Below are 19,962 nucleotides of genomic sequence, written 5' to 3' on the forward strand. Positions count from 1 at the left end.
GGGTCATGTGACCACCCTGACATGTGGTCACATGATCAGGAAAGAGGAGATCGGGACCTTTCTGTGAGTACGGGACATGTGTGCTGGGAGCACGCAGGGCGTGCGCTCTCAGCACATATGTTCTTTTTTAATAGAATGCGAATGTGTGGCCGCTCGGTGTCTAGGCCCAAATGCTGGGAGGCCACACATTTGTGTTAGGCCGGCGTGAAGAGGTTAAATCTGAGAGCCCAGCCCTCCCTTTCAACAATGAGCCAAACCATTTACCACTGACAGGGGTGCTTACCGTGGTCAGCTTTTATACAGTTATGTAAAACCTTTATTCCAAGCTTAAAAGAAAACTGTTGCTGTAACTGTTTAACCACTTCCTCTCACAGCTGTTCACCCCTAATGGACCAGAGCTCCAGAAGATTTAATCCCCTTCCTGACTAGGCCATTTTTTGCTATTCGGCGCTGTACTATTTCAATTGGTAATTGCGCAGTCATGCAAAACTGTACCCAAACAAAATTTATGTCCCTTTTTTTTTTTTTTTTTTCACACAAACGGAGCCTTTTTTTTGGTGGTGATATTGCGTCTATGAATGACGTATCCGTAAAATATAAAGTGATAAAGGGACAATGTTGATGAGTCCAATCACAAAATAATAAAGTCCGTAATGAGAGGTGACCTGTGCTCCGTGACGATCAATACTGGTGCCAAGATCCGGTAAAATGATGCACTTACCAGAAGTACATATAATATGCGCATTATATGTATATCCTTATGATGGGGTCATCGGGATCTGGTCTGGGGCTGTGGGGTCATCAGGCTCAGCAGTGGACACTCAAGATGATGCAAATCACACTCGGGGGTCTCACTCCGCTCACAGACTCGTCAAGACAGCTGTAAGTACTGGTTTCACACTCCCAGATGGCTCCACCTTATGAGAATATTCCATCAAGCCAAGGGGCAAAAATGGTACTGATAGTGTAGTAGGTTTATTCAAATGTAAAACATATCCAGGTAAAAAATATAGCAAAACTCACATGTGATCATAAAATGGCCGCTGGCCTTGCTCACGGCCGTGTGCGGCAAGGCGTCAATCTGGTGGGCTCCCCTAAGGGGGATGAGTTGCATCATCTTGAGTGTCCACTGCTGTGCCTGATGACCCCACAGCCCCAGACCAGATCCCAATGGCCCCATCATAAGGATATACATATAATGCCTAGATTGTAAGCTCGAAAGAGCAGGGCCCTCGATCCCCTCATGTTTTGCATTGTATTGGTATTGTTCTGTCACATGTTCTGTCCCCCTTTGTAATGTACAGCGCTGAGTGAACTATTGGCGCTTTATAAATACTGTATAATAATATTGCGCATATTATATGTACTTCTGGTAAGTGCATCATTTTACCGGATCTTGGCACCAGTATTGATCATCACGGAGCACGGATCACCTCTCATTATGGACTTTATTATTTTGTGATTGGACTCACCAGCATTGTCACTTTATCACTTTATATTTTACGGATACGTCATTCATAGACGCAATATCACTGCACTATCCTTGTGCTTATATCAGCGCCCACTTACTATATATGCTTTATACTTATTTATTCTTATAGGATAAACTCTCTTTTAGCGCTGCATATTAATTTATATTTCTCATTTTAAGGTGTTGAGGTTTTACCTTTTATATGCTAGCTGCTTCTGTTTTTACCTAAACATTGCGCTCACATTTACTTTTTATATATACTGTTTCTTTTGGTGGTACTTGATCACCTCCTGGGTTTTTTATTTTTTGGTCTATAAACTAAATTTTAGAAAAAAAAATTAAAAATTTTGAAAAAAGATTTTTTTTCAAATTTTTGCTATAGAAAATATCCAATAAACTCAAATTTCATCATAAATCCAGGCCAAATTTTATTTTTCTACATGTTTATTGTAAAAAAAAAAAAAAAAAAAAAAAATCACAATAAGCGTATATTAATTGGTTTATGTGGAAGTTAGAGCATCTACAAACTATGGTATAGATACTAGAATTTATGCCATTTTTTGCGATACGGCGCTGCACTAGTTTGACAATTCTGCGGTCATACAGTGCTGTACATAAATGAAAATAAATGTCAGTAGAGCTTTCTTTCTTTTGTTGATTTATGATCACCTCTGGGTCTATTTTTTGTGCTATAAACATAAAAAAAACCCTATAATTTTGAAGAAAATTATATTTTCCAATTTCTGTTATAAAAAATATCAAACTCAAATTTAGTTATAAATTTAGGCCAAAATGTATTTTGCTACTTGTCTTTGGTAAAAAAAAAATCCCAATAAGTGTATACTTATTATTTCTTACAGGTACTTATATAGCGCCATCAATTTGCGCAGCACTTTATATGAATTGGTTTGTGTGAAAGTTATAGCATCTACAAACTATGATATAGATACTCAAGATTAACTCAGCTTTTACTGAATACAAACACTCCCAAATGACCCCTTTTGGAAAGTAGACACTCTAAGCTATTTGCAGAGAGATTTGTTGAGTCCATAGAAGATTTATTTTATTTCCATACGTTTTTGGAAAATGGCAATGTATTTATTTTATTTTTTATTTTTTTTACACAAAGTTTTCATTTAAATTACACCCCAAAATATATTATGCTACTTCTGATTATGGGATACCACATGTACTCTAATACTGGAGATGTGTTACTGGCTAGGTCACCACAAAAAACGGGGGCAAGAAAAGCCCAAAAACAGAAAACTAATGCAGCCACTACATTTAAAGATTGGTAAGCTGAAATACAGTACATTTTTAGGTTTTAGGCTTAAAGGATAAGTTCACCTTTTTGACAAAAATAATCAATGCACTTTTATTTATTTTTTTGCAGGTAAAAAAATGTGCCTTTTAAATTATTATTTTTGTCTGCAGGAGCCTGGAAAGCATTGCACCATAAATTACTAGACACTGATGCCACGCAAGTGTCCTGCAGACCTGTCAGAATATCTGCTTGCCGTATGGGATGTACAAGCAAGTAGATACAGTCAGGTCCATAAATATTGGGACATGGACACAATTTTAACATTTTTGGCTCTATACACCACCACAATGGATTTGAAATGAAACGAACAAGATGTGCTTTAACTGCAGACTGTCAGCTTTATTTTGAGGGTATTTACATCCAAATCAGGTGAACGGTGTAGGAATTACATCAGTTTGCATATGTACCTCCCACTTGTTAAGGGACCAAAAGTAATGGGACAGAATAATAATCATAAATCAAACTTTCACTTTTTAATACTTGGTTGCAAATCCTTTGCAGTCAATTACAGCCTGAAGTCTGGAACGTATAGACATCACCAGATGCTGGGTTTCATCCCTGGTGATGCTCTGCCACGCCTCTACTGCAACTGTCTTCAGTTCCTGCTTGTTCTTAGGGCATTTTCCCTTCAGTTTTGTCTTCAGCAAGTGAAATGCATGCTCAATCGGATTCAGGTCAGGTGATTGACTTGGCCAAAACTCTTTGGTTGCTTTTGCAGCATGCGTTGGGTCATTGTCCATCTGCACTGGGAAGCGGCGTCCAATGAGTTCTGAAGCATTTGGCTGAATATGAGCAGATAATATTGCCCGAAACACTTCAGAACTCATCCTGCTGCTTTTGTCAGCAGTCACATCATCAATAAATACAAGAGAACCAGTTCCATTGGCAGCCATACATGCCCATGCCATGACACTACCACCACCATGCTTCACTGATGAGGTGGTATGCTTAGGATCATGAGCAGTTCCTTTCCTTCTCCATACTCTTCTCTTCCCATCACTCTGGTACAAGTTGATCTTGGTCTCATCTGTCCATAGGATGTTGTTCCAGAACTGTGAAGGCTTTTTTAGATGTCATTTGGCAAACTCTAATCTGGCCTTCCTGTTTTTGAGGCTCACTAATGGTTTACATCTTGTGGTGAACCCTCTGTATTCACTCTGGTGAAGTCTTCTCTTGATTGTTGACTTTGACACACATACACCTACCTCCTGGAGAGTGTTCTTGATCTGGCCAACTGTTGTGAAGGGTGTTTTCTTCACCAGGGAAAGAATTCTTCCATCATCCGCCACAGTTGTTTTCTGTGGTCTTCCGGGTCTTTTGGTGTTGCTGAGCTCTCCGGTGCATTCCTTCTTTTTAAGAATGTTCCAGTTGTTTTGGCCACGCCTAATGTTTTTGCTATCTCTCTGATGGGTTTGTTTTGTTTTTTCAGCCTAATGATGGCTTGCTTCACTGAGTGACAGCTCTTTGGATCTCATCTTGAGAGTTGACAGCAACAAATTCCAAATGCAACTAGCACACTTGAAATGAAATCTAGACCTTTTATCTGCTCATTGTAATTGGGATAATGAGGGATTAACACACACCTGGCCATGGAACAGCTGAGAAGCCAATTGTCCCATTACTTTTGGTCCCTTAACAAGTGGGAGGCACACATGTAAACTGTTGTAATTCCTACACCGTTCACCTGATTTGGATGTAAATACCCTCAAATTAAAGCTGACAGTCTGCAGTTAAAGCAAATCTTGTTTGTTTCATTTCAAATCCATTGTGGTGGTGTATAGAGCCAAAAATGTTAGGATTGTGTCGATGTCCCAATATTTATGGACCTGACCATTTTCTGACAGAAAGCTTCAGTGAACTACCACGGCGCTCCACAGCACCGTGGTAGTTTATTGAAAACTACAAGCTGACAGCTGCTAAGGATGCTGGGAATTGTAGGCACTTCATTCACAGAACTCTGCCGAAGCCAAAACCTCACTTTTACTTTCTTAAATATTCAGGTTTGAGATTTATTAACATTTCTGATTGACCCAGAACATTGTAGTTTTTCAATAATGAAGTAATCCTCCAAAATAAAACTTGCCTAATAATTTTGCACAAAGTGTATGTCATGTATGTCAAATTCAGAAGAATTGAAGCACCCTTTAGTCCAACATTGTAATTATTTAATAAAAAACCTAGGTTGGTCCTAGGTTTATATTTATCTCCTCATAACCCCAATATATTAGAAATCAGACTGAAGGCAGAAGCTATGCAGTGTGAGTCAGTTAAGCTCTATTGCATATCACTGCCAGTATGTAAGTGCAAAACGGAAACTTTTAACTACGAGTAACAACGTTTTATTTTTTCTGTGGTAGGTCCTAGACGAATTGAAAGAAAAATGCTCTGGACTATCTGAAAAATACAAGGAATCTCTGGCTGTTAATTCAGATGAAATATTGTATACGTTTCCGGAGAAAATTGGTTTATATTATGAAAAAAACGGTATGTGTAGTATTGTTTACATTCATATTCTTCATCCAATTTTTGGTTGTAATTTTGGGTGTAGTATAATATTTTTGTCAAATTAGTTCCCAGTTCTTCATTTACCTATGTGATGAAGTGAAAGATCAAAACTTGCTTTTGATTAAAAAAAGTAGCAGTGGCACTAGTGTACAATTTGTCATGGTCAGGTAATTTTTGTATTGTGCCCAAATACAGATGAATGTACAATCTAATCATCAGTGCACTTTAAAGTGGTTGTAAACGTTCGTGGGTTTTTTTGGGGTTTTTTTCCCCCCCCCCTCCTCTTCTTGGGTCCAATGATCCTGGCTCTTTCCATTACCCCTTCCCACTGAGTGCCCCTATAACAAGCTGCTTGCTATGGGGGCACTCGTGCGGGTTCAGCCTGACACACTCCCACCCCCTCTTCATTGGTTGAAAAAAATCATCAGCCTTTAGAAATACTTTAACCACTTGCCTACAAGGCACTTATACCCCCTTCCTGCCCAGGCCAATTTTCAGCTTTCAGTGCTGTCGCACTTTGAATGACAATTGCGCGGTCATATAACACTGTACCGATATGAAATTCTTATTTTTTTCACACAAATAGAACTTTCTTTTGGTGGTATTTAATCGCCACTAGGTGTTTTATTTTTTTGCGCTATAAACAAAAAAAAAAGCAAATAATTTGAAAAAAAAGGTTTTCTTTGTTTCAATTATAAAATTTAGCAAAGAGGTAATTTTTCTCCTTCACTGGTGTGCATTGATGAGGCGGCACTGGTGGGTGGCACTGTTGGGTGAAACTGCTGGGCACTGGTGGGTGGCACTGCTGGGCACAGGCGGGTGGCACTGATGATTGGTGCCGATCTGATCTCTGACAATTGCCGGTTATCGGCAGTACTTTCCTCACGCTGTTATAGCGTGAGTAAAGTGCAGCCGATAAACAGCAACTGCATTTACCGGTGATTTGCTGTGTCATTGGACACAGCTGATCACATGGTAAAAGGTCTCTGTGATTGGCCTTTTACCACATCACTGAGATCGACTGGGGCACGTGGGAGGGCACGCTCTGGGAGGACATCATATGACACCCTCCCAGAACTGGACAACCGCGCTGTAGCCATCATTCAGCTATAGCGCGGTTGGCAAGTGGTTAAATGGTATTGGCTGCAGGTGGCCGACAGCTAATGTCTAAAGACTTCTAACGTTATGTTTTTAATGTGTTTGGGGTGGAAAGGGCTATTTAATGGGTTGGAAAGTTAAAGCAATTTCTTCAGTTTTTTTGTGTTAAAATAAGAAACATATTATACATATCTGCTATGTGCAGTCATTTAGCAAAAAGCAGCTCCAATCCTCCTCATGTCCCCCGCCAGCGCTCATGGCTCCTTCCTCACCAAGTGCCTACAATATTCCTATGGTGGTCAACCGTGCAGGCTCGCTCCTGAGCTGCACTATTTGCATCTGTTCAGACACACAGCCCGGCTTGCACTCCCAACTTCCCTAGGAGAGGAGCTGCTGCAAACGTGCACAGCATGGACCGAGATCGGACTCAGGTGAGTATTTAGGGGAAGCTGCATGTGAAAGGGTTTTTTTTATCTTGTTGCAAAGAATGCAAGAAGGAGGAAAAAAAACACAGTTTACGACAGTAATTTAAATTCTGCAGTGAGCTTTTGTTGAATAGACAGTGGAGCACTGCTTTTGAGAGAGTTTTTTTTCTGCATATTTGCTTGTAAAATCCAATTGTTGGACTACACCATGGGACACAAAGTAGGCTATTCATGACTATGTGAGTTATATGCCAAATATAGGTGAATGGACACTGGCCAATCAATCAGAGAGGAAACTGACGCCTGTTAGCCCAAGATACCCCCCACACACCTGGTAGAGGGTGCTCTCACCCAAAAGGGTTGGACCTTGCCCTTCAAAGAGGCTTAAATAATTAACTGGCGGATCCAATGAGAAATAGTTGCTTTGGATGTCACCTGTCCTTTCTGGGCCCATCAGACAGAACAAAGAACAGTCTCTCCCTAATAGGCTCAAAAGGTTGTTTTTGTAATACTTCCAAGATATGTTCAAGTCCCAACAGAAGCTGTCTGACAGAAGAAACTTTACGCATCACTCCTTGCAAAAAAAAGTCCGAGTCAGAGTGAGACGCAATGGGTCTCTGGGGGAAAAAAAAACAGCCAAAGCTGAAACCTGACCCTTAATGGTACCAACAGCCAACTTATTTTCTAGACCCAACTGGAGAAAAGACAAAATCCTGCTAATCTCATATTTCCGCGGATGCCATTTCGGACCTCACCAGGAAATATGAGCCTTCCAAGTACTGTAATAAATGTTCCTAGAAAGTAGCTTTCTAGCATTCAACATTGTGGGGATGACTTAATCTGACACCCCGTTTCTCAGGACTTCGGTCTCAATAGCCATGCCATCAAATTTAGTGACTGTAAAGCTGAGTGCAATATTGGTCCCTGAGACAGCAGGTCTGGTCGGTATGACAGAACCCATGGACCATCCATTGGTAGTCTCATGTCCGCGTACCAGGCCAAGGCAGTTCTTACTACTGGAATTAACTTCTCGATTCCTGCGCAAGACAAGCAACAGCAGCTAAATCGGGGGGGGCGTTTTTTTTCGGAAAACCGGACCTAAGGTATTACCAAGGTATCTACCCCCTACCACAAGAGAGTCCTGCATCCTGGACACAAACCTGTCCAACTTGCTGTTTAATCTGGATGCAAGAGATCTATGATCCATTATCTCAAAGACTCAGATCAAACGGGCGTTAGTAACAAGCAGTGTGTTGTGTGTTCATTTCCTTAATATTTCCTTAATAATAAAATTAGTCACTATTTATTGAGGTAATGCGCAAGGTTTGTGCGCTCTTTCTTTCATCTTCTGCAAGAGATCTATGTCAGGGCACCCCCAGTGCTGGCAGATTGCCACAGGAAACTTGGGATGCAAGGCCCATTTCCCAGAACTAACTGCCGGCGACTGATATAATCTGCCTGCCAATTCTCTACCCCTGGAATGTACACTGTTGATAGTTGGAACGTGCCAGAATGTGGTTCACTTCCTTCTGAGCCCTCTGGCTCCTAAGACCGCCATGGTGGTTGTATGCCACCATTGGGGCATTGTCAGACTGAATCCTGACTGGCCAACCATGAAGCCTGGTTGTCTAATACCTCAGATGTGTCGGGGACCTGGAGACCCCTATCAAATTCTTCTTCACCGTGGTCATAAACTGGACACACTCAACATTCTCATAATGGTGTCATTTATGTACAGTACTGTGTAAAATCAAAATAATTGCATAAAGGTGAAGCTTAAACAACTAAGTGGATACAGCTTTTTATAACACTTTCATGTAGATAAATGAAAGTCAGTGTTCTTTATATCTTATGAGTGCTATAAATATTAAGAGTGTTACTCTACGATCAATAATTGATTAGATTTGTATAAACATCTTACATCATACATATAGGGATATTAAGAAGGAATATGTCTAGACATGCCCCGCTCAGACTTGTTTTCTCAAAAAGGGTAAGTTTGTTGTTCTCGTTTGAATGTTGCTCGATGCCAGTTTGGGGACTTTCCATTTTAGTTGGAACATTGAGACCTTATCTAACCTGGTACATCAGACCCTCTAATCTTGCATAAGGGAGGGGGGGCCATGAACATGTCCTGATAAGAGTACCACTTGTTTACCAGACATACAAGTCAACCAGATTGGTATAGTGCCAGCGGCCATCTTAGGATAGTTCAGTAAGACTATGTGGGAGATGTTCGCCATTTCATGAAAGGTCTAAAACCTTATCTATCTTAAGCACGAGTCGTGTCATGAAGTAATGTCTAGAAGCATGTCATATATGATTGCAGGGGTATCAAGGAAACTTGTAATGTTACTGGACAATTTAAATCCTCAATGCAATTGGATATATTTGAAGTATGTATGGTAATTGGTCAGCAGCTAATGGACCAATATAAATTAGAGTTTGCTTGCTATTTTTATGTACTAAACACATATAATCTGCTGTAAATCTGATGCAGACTTGTAGACTGCTGCTAATTTTGATCTACCTGTGTATTATACTGTGTCGACAATAAATCCTTATCTGATCAAGACAGTCTGCATCCTGAAGTCAATCGCTGCTGAGGATTCTCCCCAGACCCCTATTCACAGGGCAAGTTGCACCGCTCAAAGCTCTAGGATATTGATCGGTAGAACTCTTTGTTGTGGGAACCATGTCCCCTGGACCCACCAACAATCTTTTGCACAGTAGTTCCGCCACCCAACTCTTTAACCACAAGATCCTGCGCATGTGTACCAACAGAAGGGCCATGCAAGAAATCTGCTGAATCGAGTCCTTAAGGGCATCAACTGCAAAACACAAGGTCTGTGGTAAATCTGCCAAATCCACAGCCATATTCTCCTCCAAGATCACTGGTCTTTTGACCACCTGCTTAACACAGTCATTCAGACTCTTGACAGATCCCAATAGCAGCAACTACTGGTTGTGCAGCAGCCCCTGCCAGGGAAAAAGAAGCTTTGAGGAGCAATTATAATGTCTTATCTGCCAGATCCTTAAACACCTGGGCAATATCTACAGGACAAGTTAAATGCTTATTCAGGGAAGATACAGCTGTGTCTACCCCCCGGAATGCCCCAGTTTCTAACACTTCTCCTCCATAGGATACAGAAGGGAGAATCTTTTTTTCAGCGGAACAAAAACTCTTGAGTGCTCCCAGTCAGCATACATAACTTGCTCCAAAAGAGGACACACCAGAAATGCCTGAATACTTTGAGGTGGCTGTCAGGGATCTCCTCGATCCCTGCCGCGATGGTCCCGGCGCAGGCGCAGTGCACCACCCTGTGCAGGGACATGGGCACTAGGTCCGGGCCGGCCGCGGCGTTCGAGTTCGCGCATGCGCAGTAGAAGCCGCGGCCGCCCGCTGGGCACCAATGGCAGCGCAGGGCGGGATATTTAAATGGCCCTGAGCTGTCATTCAGTGCCTTCTGGTCTTCCCTGCATCCTGTGAACCTGTACCTTGTAAGTTTTGACCCGGATTGTACCTGACCTTGCTGCTTTCTCCTATTCTGACCCTTGCTTTGCCTGACCTCTCTCTTGAATGCCCCTGATTGGATTTGACCTGCTGTTGCTGACCTGGCGTGTGACCCGACGATTCTATGCCCGCTGCCTTGTACCTTGCCGTCCTCTCTTTTACCGACTTGGCCCGTCTGACCTTGCTCATCCATCCATCCCTTGCAGTGGGGTCTTCTGACCTCCTCACATCAGACTCTTCCCCGTGGGAGCCCTTGGCGCATACCACTACCACTGACGGATGCACCCAGTAGCCACGACCTGGTCTCGGGGGGGGCTCCAAGTCCATCCCCACCATCAGGGGCCCTGGTGAACAAGCACCCTGGGACTTAGATTCCGTGCGCTGGGGACGCCTATTCAGTGGAGTGCTAGTGGTACCGCCAGGCGGTCCCTTACAGTACCAGAAGGCCATGACTGAGTCTAGAGGAGGGCCCTCGCCGCTTGAGGAGATCTGCAGGCACCTGTCTAATTTGACACAGGCCGTATCGGCCCTGCAGGATAGATGTCAGCAGATTGAAACCCAATTCCAGACCTGCACTATATCCGTTCCTGCCCCACAGGCCGCGGTCCCCGCACCCCCAGCCGTAGCAGCCCCTGTGCTGGTGTCTGGGGCATCCGCACCACTCCCGGCGGCCGAACCCCGAGTACCCTTACCGGAACGTTTCCACGGGGACCGCACACGCTTCAGATCATTCCGCGAGTCCTGTCTTCTCTATTTTGAGTTACAACCCCGGACCTTCGTGACTGAATCCGTGAAGGTGGGGTTTGTCATCTCCCTCCTGCAGGGTGAACCCCAAGACTGGGCCCACCGATTACGGGGAAAAAATGACCCTAACCTTAGTTCGGTTGACAATTTTTTTGATGCAATGGCCATCCTTTATGATGACCCACAGCGGGCAGCTTCTGCTGAAGCTACTTTGTACACGCTCCGGCAAGGCCGCCGAGCGGCGGAGGAGTACGCGTCTGAGTTTAGGCGCTGGATGGGGGACACACGCTGGAACGAGTTCGCACTCCTGCATCAGTTCCGTATAGGCCTATCAGAAGGCCTGAAAGTTGAGCTCGCCCGGGTGGAGGTGCCTGAGACTTTAGAGGACTTAATAGCACTGACCATTAAAATTGACCGTAGACTGCAGGAACGCAGGTTTGAGAGGTCTGGCCAGGGTCATAGAAATCCCTGGGGGTCATTTCAAGGTCCCAGTCAAGCACCTAGGCCAAACATCCAGAACCGGCCACCTGGAGATATCCCTGAACCCATGCAACTCGGCCTGACACGGCCTAAACTATCTCCAGAGGAACATCAGCGCAGACGATCCCAGAACCTGTGCCTCTACTGTGGTGAGGCTGGTCATATGGTATGATCCTGCCCGCAGAAACTGAGTAAGTGCACCTCTTCTTCCTTATCCATTGGCAATGTTGGTCCATCCCAATACTTAGTGGTACCCCTTTCCTTTCAGCTTCCAGAAAGGACCGTGGAAGTATCGGCCATAATTGATTCGGGGGCATGCAGCTGCTTCTTGGACATTAATTTTGCTCACCAGCAGGGTATTCCTCTCCAATTTAAGCAAAAGGGGTTCAATATTTATTTGGCCGACGGTTCCCAAATAAAATCGGGGGTAGTGAACCAGGAAACCCCCTCCATCACCACTGTCATTGCCGGCCAGCACCAGGAACTCCTCCGCCTGGATGCTATAGCTTCACCCCTCTTCCCAGTCATTCTGGGGCTCCCATGGTTCCGGCCCATAACCCCCAGATTGACTGGGAGACCGGAGTAATCTCGTTCCCTTCCCCATACTGTCGGGTATACTGCCGCACTTTGGGCCCGGGGGTCCCCCAAATCCTCCTGTGCTCTGAGGGGGAAGCTGAATTAAAACAAGTAATCCCTGCAGTCTACCATGAGTTTCTAGATGTGTTCAGCAAACGGGGAGCCGATACTCTACCCCCCCACCGCCCTTATGACTGTCCCGTTGACCTGTTACCCGGCTCAGAAATTCCTTTTGGGCGAATCTTCCCCCTTTCAGAGCTCGAATTGGGGGCCCTAAAGGAATATATCGAGGACAGCCTTCGGAAGGGGTTCATCCGCCCCTCCACTTCACCGGCGGGGGTGGGAATTTTCTTTGTTGAAAAGAGAGACAAAACCTTAAGGCCGTGTATCGATTACAGGGAATTGAACAGGGTCACGATAAAGAACCGTTACCCACTGCCGTTAGTACCAGAGTTGTTCCAAAGTTTAAAGACAGCAGTGGTTTTTACAAAGCTGGATCTGAGGGGGGCGTACAACTTGATTCGCATAAGGGAGGGGGACGAGTGGAAGACGGCCTTCCGCACCCGCTTCGGCCATTTTGAATATTTGGTCATGCCGTTCGGGTTGTGTAATGCTCCGGCCACGTTTCAACACTTTGTGAATGATATTTTTAGGGACTTTCTGGATGTCTTTGTTATCGTTTATTTAGACGACATTCTGATTTTCTCCCCGTCTTTGGGGGAACACAGAATACATGTAGCAAAGGTATTGGGGCGATTGCGGCAGCATGGGTTGTACGCCAAGGCAGAGAAATGTTGTTTTGAACAATCCAGCATTGCCTTCTTGGGCCTGATTATCTCCACCGCGGGGGTCGCGATGGATCCCCAGAAAGTCGCTGCAATACTGGATTGGCCTGAACCCACAGACAGGAAAGGCGTCCAACGATTCATCGGTTTTGCAAATTTTTACCGGAAGTTCATCAAGAACTTCTCGGGTCTGGTCTCCCCCATTACTCAGCTAACCAAGCTGGGAACCCGGTTCAGATGGACACCAGAGGCGCAGGAAGCTTTTGAAGCCTTGAAGAAGCTGTTCACCTCGGCACCCATTTTGGGTCACCCAGACACCGCCCTGCCCTATATCTTGGAAGTAGATGCATCGGAGAATGCTGTAGGTTCCATCCTCTCCCAGCGGAAAGGCACCAAGGAACTGCTCCATCCTGTAGCATTCTTCTCACGGAAGCTTACCCCAGCGGAGAAGAATTATGATATCGGTGATCGAGAGCTACTGGCGATCAAAAAGGCGTTAGAGGAATGGAGGTACCTGCTGGAAGGTGCGGTGCACCCCATCTTAATATTTACTGACCACAAGAACTTAGAATATCTGAGAACCGCCAAGCGTCTACGCCCGCGACAGGCAAGATGGGCACTATTCTTTTCAAGATTCAACTTCCACATTACGTACCGGCCTGGATCAAAGAACACTAAGCCGGATGCGTTATCACGTATGTACGAGGACGCCAAGGAGATCCCAGTACCCGACACCATCCTGTCCTCGGGTAACTTCTTGGCCCTTCAGTCGGACCTTCGTTCCAAGCTAATGGAGGCATCCACAACCTTCTCTACCCCAGGCGGAGGGCCGCTCCAGAACAAGGGGGGACTCCTATGGAGGGAAGATCGAATTGTGCTGCCAGAGGAAGCCCGAACCCTGGTCTTGGGGCATTGCCATGACCACCCGATGGCGGGGCACTTTGGCCCAGAAAAGACCCTGGAACTTCTCCGACGCTCATTCTGGTGGCCAGACATGGCTAAAGATTGTAAGGGCTATGTAAGGTCCTGTATCACCTGCCAGAAGAACAAGCCAGCAAGAAACAAAGTTTGGGGTCTGCTGCGACCGTTACCTATTCCTGAACGGCCTTGGCAAAAGATCTCATTAGATTTTATAGTCGAGCTTCCGCCATCACTAGACCACACGGCAATCCTGGTGGTCGTGGACCGCTTGTCCAAGATGGCCCACTTCATCCCGTTGAAGAAAACCCCCTCGGCGTCCGAGACCGCGCGAGTCTTCATTCGTGAGGTAGTAAGGCTGCATGGGGTCCCCGAAGACATTGTCTCGGACCGGGGGGTCCAGTTCACGTCAAGATTTTGGAGAGCACTGTGCAAAGCCCTGGACATCAAATTGTCTCTCTCCTCTGCGTTCCACCCTCAAACTAACGGTCAAACCGAAAGGACCAATCAGACCCTAGAGCAATACTTAAGATGCTATACCTCGTTTACTCAAGATGACTGGATGCCACTTCTACCTCTAGCGGAATTTGCGTACAACAACGCCTGCCACTCAGCGACGGGACAGTCCCCGTTCTTTGCCAACTATGGCTTTCACCCAGTCTTCCTCCCGGATTTGGTCTCGGAATGCCCAGTACCAGCAACGCAAGATGTGGTAACGTTTTTCTCTGCGAACAATAAGAAGCTTCAAGAGGCCATCAGTCGGGCCCAGGAAAACTACAGGAAGGCATTCAACAGGAAACAGAGAGGAGATCTGGTGTTGCGGCCTGGGGAGAAGGTTTGGCTAGCGACGTCCAATTTAAAGATGCTTTGCCCGTCAAAGAAATTGGGACCCAAATTTATAGGCCCCTTCTGCATTAAACGGATGGTTAACGAAGTGGCCTACGAACTCGTCCTCCCTGACACGCTCGAGATCCACCCAGTCTTCCATGTGTCCCTGCTGAAGCCAGTGGTCCCAGATGCCTTCCCTGACCGGGAATCTAGACCCCCAGAAGCCATAACGGTCGAGGGAGAAGAAGAATTTGAGGTTGAAACAATCCTGAAGTGTCGAAGGAGGGGAGGCCAGACCCAATTCCTTATCAAATGGAAGGGCTATGGCCCTGAGGACAATTCTTGGGAACCAGCCCATAATGTCCATGCACCCAGACTTGTCCGGAGGTTTTTTCGCGATCACCCGTGGTGGAGAGATCGGGTGGGCATCCGGAGGCTGCCCGTAGGGGGGGGGGGGCAATGTCAGGGATCTCCTCGATCCCTGCCGCGATGGTCCCGGCGCAGGCGCAGTGCACCGCCCTGTGCAGGGACACGGGCACTAGGTCCGGGCCGGCCGTGGCGTTCGCGCATGCGCAGTAGAAGCGCACGACGGGCCTTGTCCTAAAGACCTTCAAGGACTCTGTCTCCCTTTGGGACCACTGCCTTGGACCTGTATAGCACCCTGTCAGAAGCACCTTGGTCAGATCAAACTTCACAGGGTTCCGAAAACGCAGGGTCCAGCACCATAACACAGCATTACAAGCAAAACCCCGAGGCGCCTTCACCTTTTCCAGCGAGGCTCAGCTACCATCCATTTTGGCTAACCGCTTTTCGAATGGATCTGATTGAGGCCCTTGACTCTCAGTAGAATTGTTCCAGACCTCCCAGTATGCTTCACAGAGCATATGCAGCACATGTTCAGTGAACATCCACCTTACAGACACTGACGAAAAAACTGAGTACTTCCTGTGTAGGAGGGGTTATATGGGGGAGGACTTCCTGTTTGGTTGGCCAGTGTCCATTCACCTATAGGTTGCATATAACCCACATAGTCATTATTATGACCTGTTCTGTGTCCCGTGAGGTAAGAAAAAGAAACATAGAATCTGCCATCTCTTGCTTCTTTGCAGATTTGAATCTCAGAGGATGCCGTTTGTATACTCTGCATATACTGGAGAAAGTATATGATGTACTGCACATAAATAGAAAGAAAAACATGTCCTAGGGATGAAATGCATAACCCCCTTTGAGAAAAGCCATAATTCATATGCCAACAACTAGTAATTCTGGTTGTTAGGTTTGCTGAAAGGAGAAATCATTTGCATACTGAGACAGATCTGAGCAAGTACAAAATTTGTATCTACAATATGTTTGCTTATATTTGCGGCACACTCATACAAATTTTGCTTTTGTAAATATGGATTTTTTTTTTTCTTTAAGCAGGTTAACTGAATATTTAACAGCAATTGTTAAATTGGGGCTTATGATTATATTATGCTTGAGATCTGTTTTATATTGAATTATAAAAATTACATTTTTTTGTACTCTTAGCAAACCAATTTATAGGTGCATTTCTTTAAATCTAAAATATACTATACCACTTTGCCCAGTATAATCAAAAAGTCTCATAGTCCATGTAAACAAGAAAAATCAAAACGTATTATAGTCGCCACAACAATTAAATCCTTCAAATCTCATATATTCGCTTTGTTTCTGTGCCCCCAGTGTTAATAAACTCTAATATGAATATCTTTCTCGCCTCCAGATGTCTCCCTTGCTGAAAATCCCCAGATATTCCACTGGCCTTAAGATACTCAGCTTCTGCAAAAAATACCAAATCCATAGTGTAGCAAATAATGTTAAACAGTGTAATACAAAAAAAAACCTGTGCTCTACATTACTTATAAACACAGTGCTCCCAAAATAGTACTACATGTGCTTGTGCAAAATCCATTCCACAACTACCACTATGCTAGAACCCCATGCAGATGGAGTCTCACCAGAACCTGCAACCCATGGTTCTCATGGGGTCTAAAAAGGCTGGTTTCTGATTTAATCCTGTTATACTTACCCGGGGGGATATAAATTTTGAGTTTGGAGCATTACCTTGAGCACTGGATAATTGATAATTCTAAACATTTCTTTCAATAATTATTATGTCTGAAAGTCAGTATTGATAACTACAATATGACATAAATGTAATTCTAATAAGAATAGTTTCTGCACTGGCTTTCAGGAGACAGTCCAGGTGACTGGCATCCAGTTAGTGGTTTGCAAGAAAAGAGGAAATGTGCCTGGCACTTATCTGAACAAGATGTCCACTGTCAAAATGTGACTGTTAATTTTGTGTATATTTTACTTTGACAGGAAGAAAATTTGTCAATATACTTGTCTGTTTTTGGTATTCAAAGAATTCAAAGAATTTGGACCTTCAGGATCATGAAACTGATATATTTGGAGTGCTAAAAGGATTTGGTAATGCAAAAGACAAAGACCATATGCTCAAAGCAAACTATGAGTAAGGATCCTTCTCAACTTCTGACTTCAGATTAAGGCTATGTCCTGACTCCTAAACACTTGTAATGATGCAGGCTGAAGGGCAGGCGACATTGGGATGTTTGTGTTGTGCTAGTCCTCAAATAAATCCCTAATGTGCCACCTTGGATCCTAGGCCCAGGCTATACCTTGAGCCACAGCTTCTACAAAGGGATTAACCCTTAAACGTTAGCCCTTCCCAATACAAAGTCCTGTCCCTGTCATTCAGTTATAAAGTGCCAGATCATTTACTGATGAATAAAGTTCTGTTTAGTGACTTAGAAAATTTAAAGCAACTCTAGGTTAAAAGCACACAAAAAATTGTAAACCTTAGAAACACCTTACAGAATAGGCCAAACAATGTTTCTAACTTAAACCATGTCCAGTCTCCTGATATTCGTATTAATGAAATAGTTTAGGTTAATATAAATAGAAATGTTGGCTCTATTCTTTTGACACTAGTATAAAGTTAGCTTGGCTATCAGAGGGTTAAATCACCTGCTGCAGTTGAAGTGTTTAGGTTTCCTATGTCCACCCTTCCTCCACAATGCCATGATTAAGCTGTTACTCGCCAACAGACTTTCCAATCATTATTCTGCTTTTTTTTCCCCCACTTCTCATTGGATGTTTTTCTGTTTTCTAGGTTCCACAGAGAATTTACTCAGGGAGTAAAGCCTGAATGGACCATCACACATATTGAGCATTCAAAATTATAGTAGTGAACTGAATGCGCATCATCCTAAAGCTGTTTGCTTCAGTCTTTGTTTTTTTGTTCTCAGACTGCCTAACGGAGTCCTAGTTTTCTAATGTATATGTAATAAATTGTATAATTGAAAATGAAAAACTTTAATAAACTGTTTAAATACAGTAATCTGTATATGTTTGTAATTAAAGTGGAACTACACCTTATCGGAGCACCATAAACCAAAAGCAGTTTAATTTATTTTTAATAGTCAAAGCAAACTTGCCCATCCATCCACGTCTCCGTGCTTTATTTTGCTGAGAAATCCCTTTGAAAAACACCCCCTAGCACATCTTGAATAAGGGCAGATTATTCATGTAACATTTACTTCCTTGAATCCATATTCCCTTAGCTCATGCATGCAGGCAGGCGGGTGTGCTTACAGTGCCTTGAAAAAGTATTCATACCCCTTGAAATTTTCCCCCTTTTTACTAGCAAAAACGTATATTTGTATAAATATATATTTGTATAATGTGTGTTTTATTGGGATTTTATGTGCTAGGCCAACACAAAGTGGCACATAATTGTGAAGTGGAAGGAAAATGATAAATGGTTTTCAAAATTTTTTTTACAAATAACTGAAACGTGTGGCATGCATTTGTATTCAGCCTCCTTTTACTCTGATACTCCTACCTAAAATCTAGTGGAACCAATTGCCTTCAGAAGTCACTTAATTAGATTGAGTCCACCTGTGTGTAATTCAATGTCAGTATAAATGCAGCTGTTCTGTGAAGCCCTCAGAGGTTTGTTAGAGAACATTAGTGAACAAACCGCATCATGAAGGCCAAGAAACACATTAGACAGATCAGGGATAAAGTTGTGGATAAGTTTTAAGCAGGGTTAGGTTATAAGAAAAATATCCCAAGGTTTGAGTACTGTTCAATCCATCATGCAAAAAAGGAAAGATTATGGCACAACTGCAAACCTACCAATACATGGCCATCCACCTAAACTAGCAGGCCAGGCAAGGAGAGCATTAATCAGAGAAGCAGCCAAGGAGCCCATGGTAACTCTGGAGGAGCTGCAGAGATCCACAGCTCAGGTGGGGATAATCTGTCCACAGGACAACTATTAGTGGTGCACTCCACAAATCTGGCCTTTATGGAAAAGTGGCAAGAAGAAAGCCATAAGAAGTCCCCTTTGCAGTTTGAGAGAAGCCATATGGGGAGACCTAGCAAACATGGAAAGAGGTGCTTTGGTCAGATGGAGACCAAAATTGAACCTTTTGGCCTAAAAGCAAAACACGATGTGTGGCGGAAAACTAACACTGCACATCACCCTGAACACACCAACCTCACCGTGAAACGTGGTGGCAACATCATCATGTTGTGGGGATGCTTTTTCTTCAGTAGGGACAGGGAAGCTGGTCAGAGTTGATGGGAAGATGGATGGAGCCAAATACAGAGCAATCTTAGAAGAAAACCTGTTAGAGTCTGTAAAAGACTTGAGACTGGGGTGGAAGTTCACCTTCCAGCAGGACAACAATCCTAAACATACAGCCAGAGCTACAATGGAATGGTTTAGAGCAGAGCATATTCATGTGTTACAATAGCCCCGTCAAAGTCCAGACCTAAATCCAATTGAGAATCTGGCAAGACTTGAAAATCGCTGTTCACAGACGCTCTACATCCAATCTGACAGACGTTTAACTATTTTGCAGTGACAAATGGGCAAAAGTTCACTCTCTAGATGTGCAAAGCTGGTGAAACATACCCAAAAAGACTTGCAGTTGTAATTGCATTGAAAGGTGGTTCTACAAAGTATTGACTCAGGGGCTGGATACAAATGCACGACACACGACAGCTCCCAGCTGTAATGTAAAAGTGATCTGGGCGATCACGTTTACAGTGTGAATTCCCTTTTCCCCTGCATGGTTCCTGGGCTGTCCCTGAGAGCCTGGGACCACAGCCAATGAACTTAGTATGGCCGGCGAGAATAGACTGATTCCTCAATCTCCTCTGCATTGAATGAAACCCTGGAGTGCTCAACTCTGAGCATAGTTGGTTTCAGAGCTGTTATTCCGTGGCTGTTTCAGCCA

The 19,962-nt window shown here is 44.1% G+C and overlaps 1 protein-coding gene across 2 annotated transcripts in view; it reads left to right on the plus strand.

Annotated features, from left to right (window-relative positions):
- The window catches only part of MAIP1 (matrix AAA peptidase interacting protein 1), a 43,304-nt gene extending 25,255 nt beyond the window's left edge, over window positions 1-18,049 (plus strand). For both annotated transcript variants that reach the window (XM_089670149.1, XM_089670140.1), the window contains 3 exons: window positions 5,153-5,279; window positions 17,015-17,165; window positions 17,826-18,049. In XM_089670149.1, coding sequence (XP_089526275.1) covers window positions 5,153-5,279; window positions 17,015-17,165; window positions 17,826-17,898 — 351 coding nt within the window. In that variant the 3' untranslated portion in view covers window positions 17,899-18,049. The remainder of the gene's footprint in view (window positions 1-5,152; window positions 5,280-17,014; window positions 17,166-17,825) is intronic.
- The last annotated feature ends 1,913 nt before the right edge of the window (window positions 18,050-19,962 follow it).

Source organism: Staurois parvus, unplaced genomic scaffold, assembly GCF_062004578.1.
Source record: "Staurois parvus isolate SC_StPar_1 unplaced genomic scaffold, SC_StPar_1.0 ptg000011l, whole genome shotgun sequence".
NCBI lineage: Eukaryota > Metazoa > Chordata > Amphibia > Anura > Ranidae > Staurois > Staurois parvus.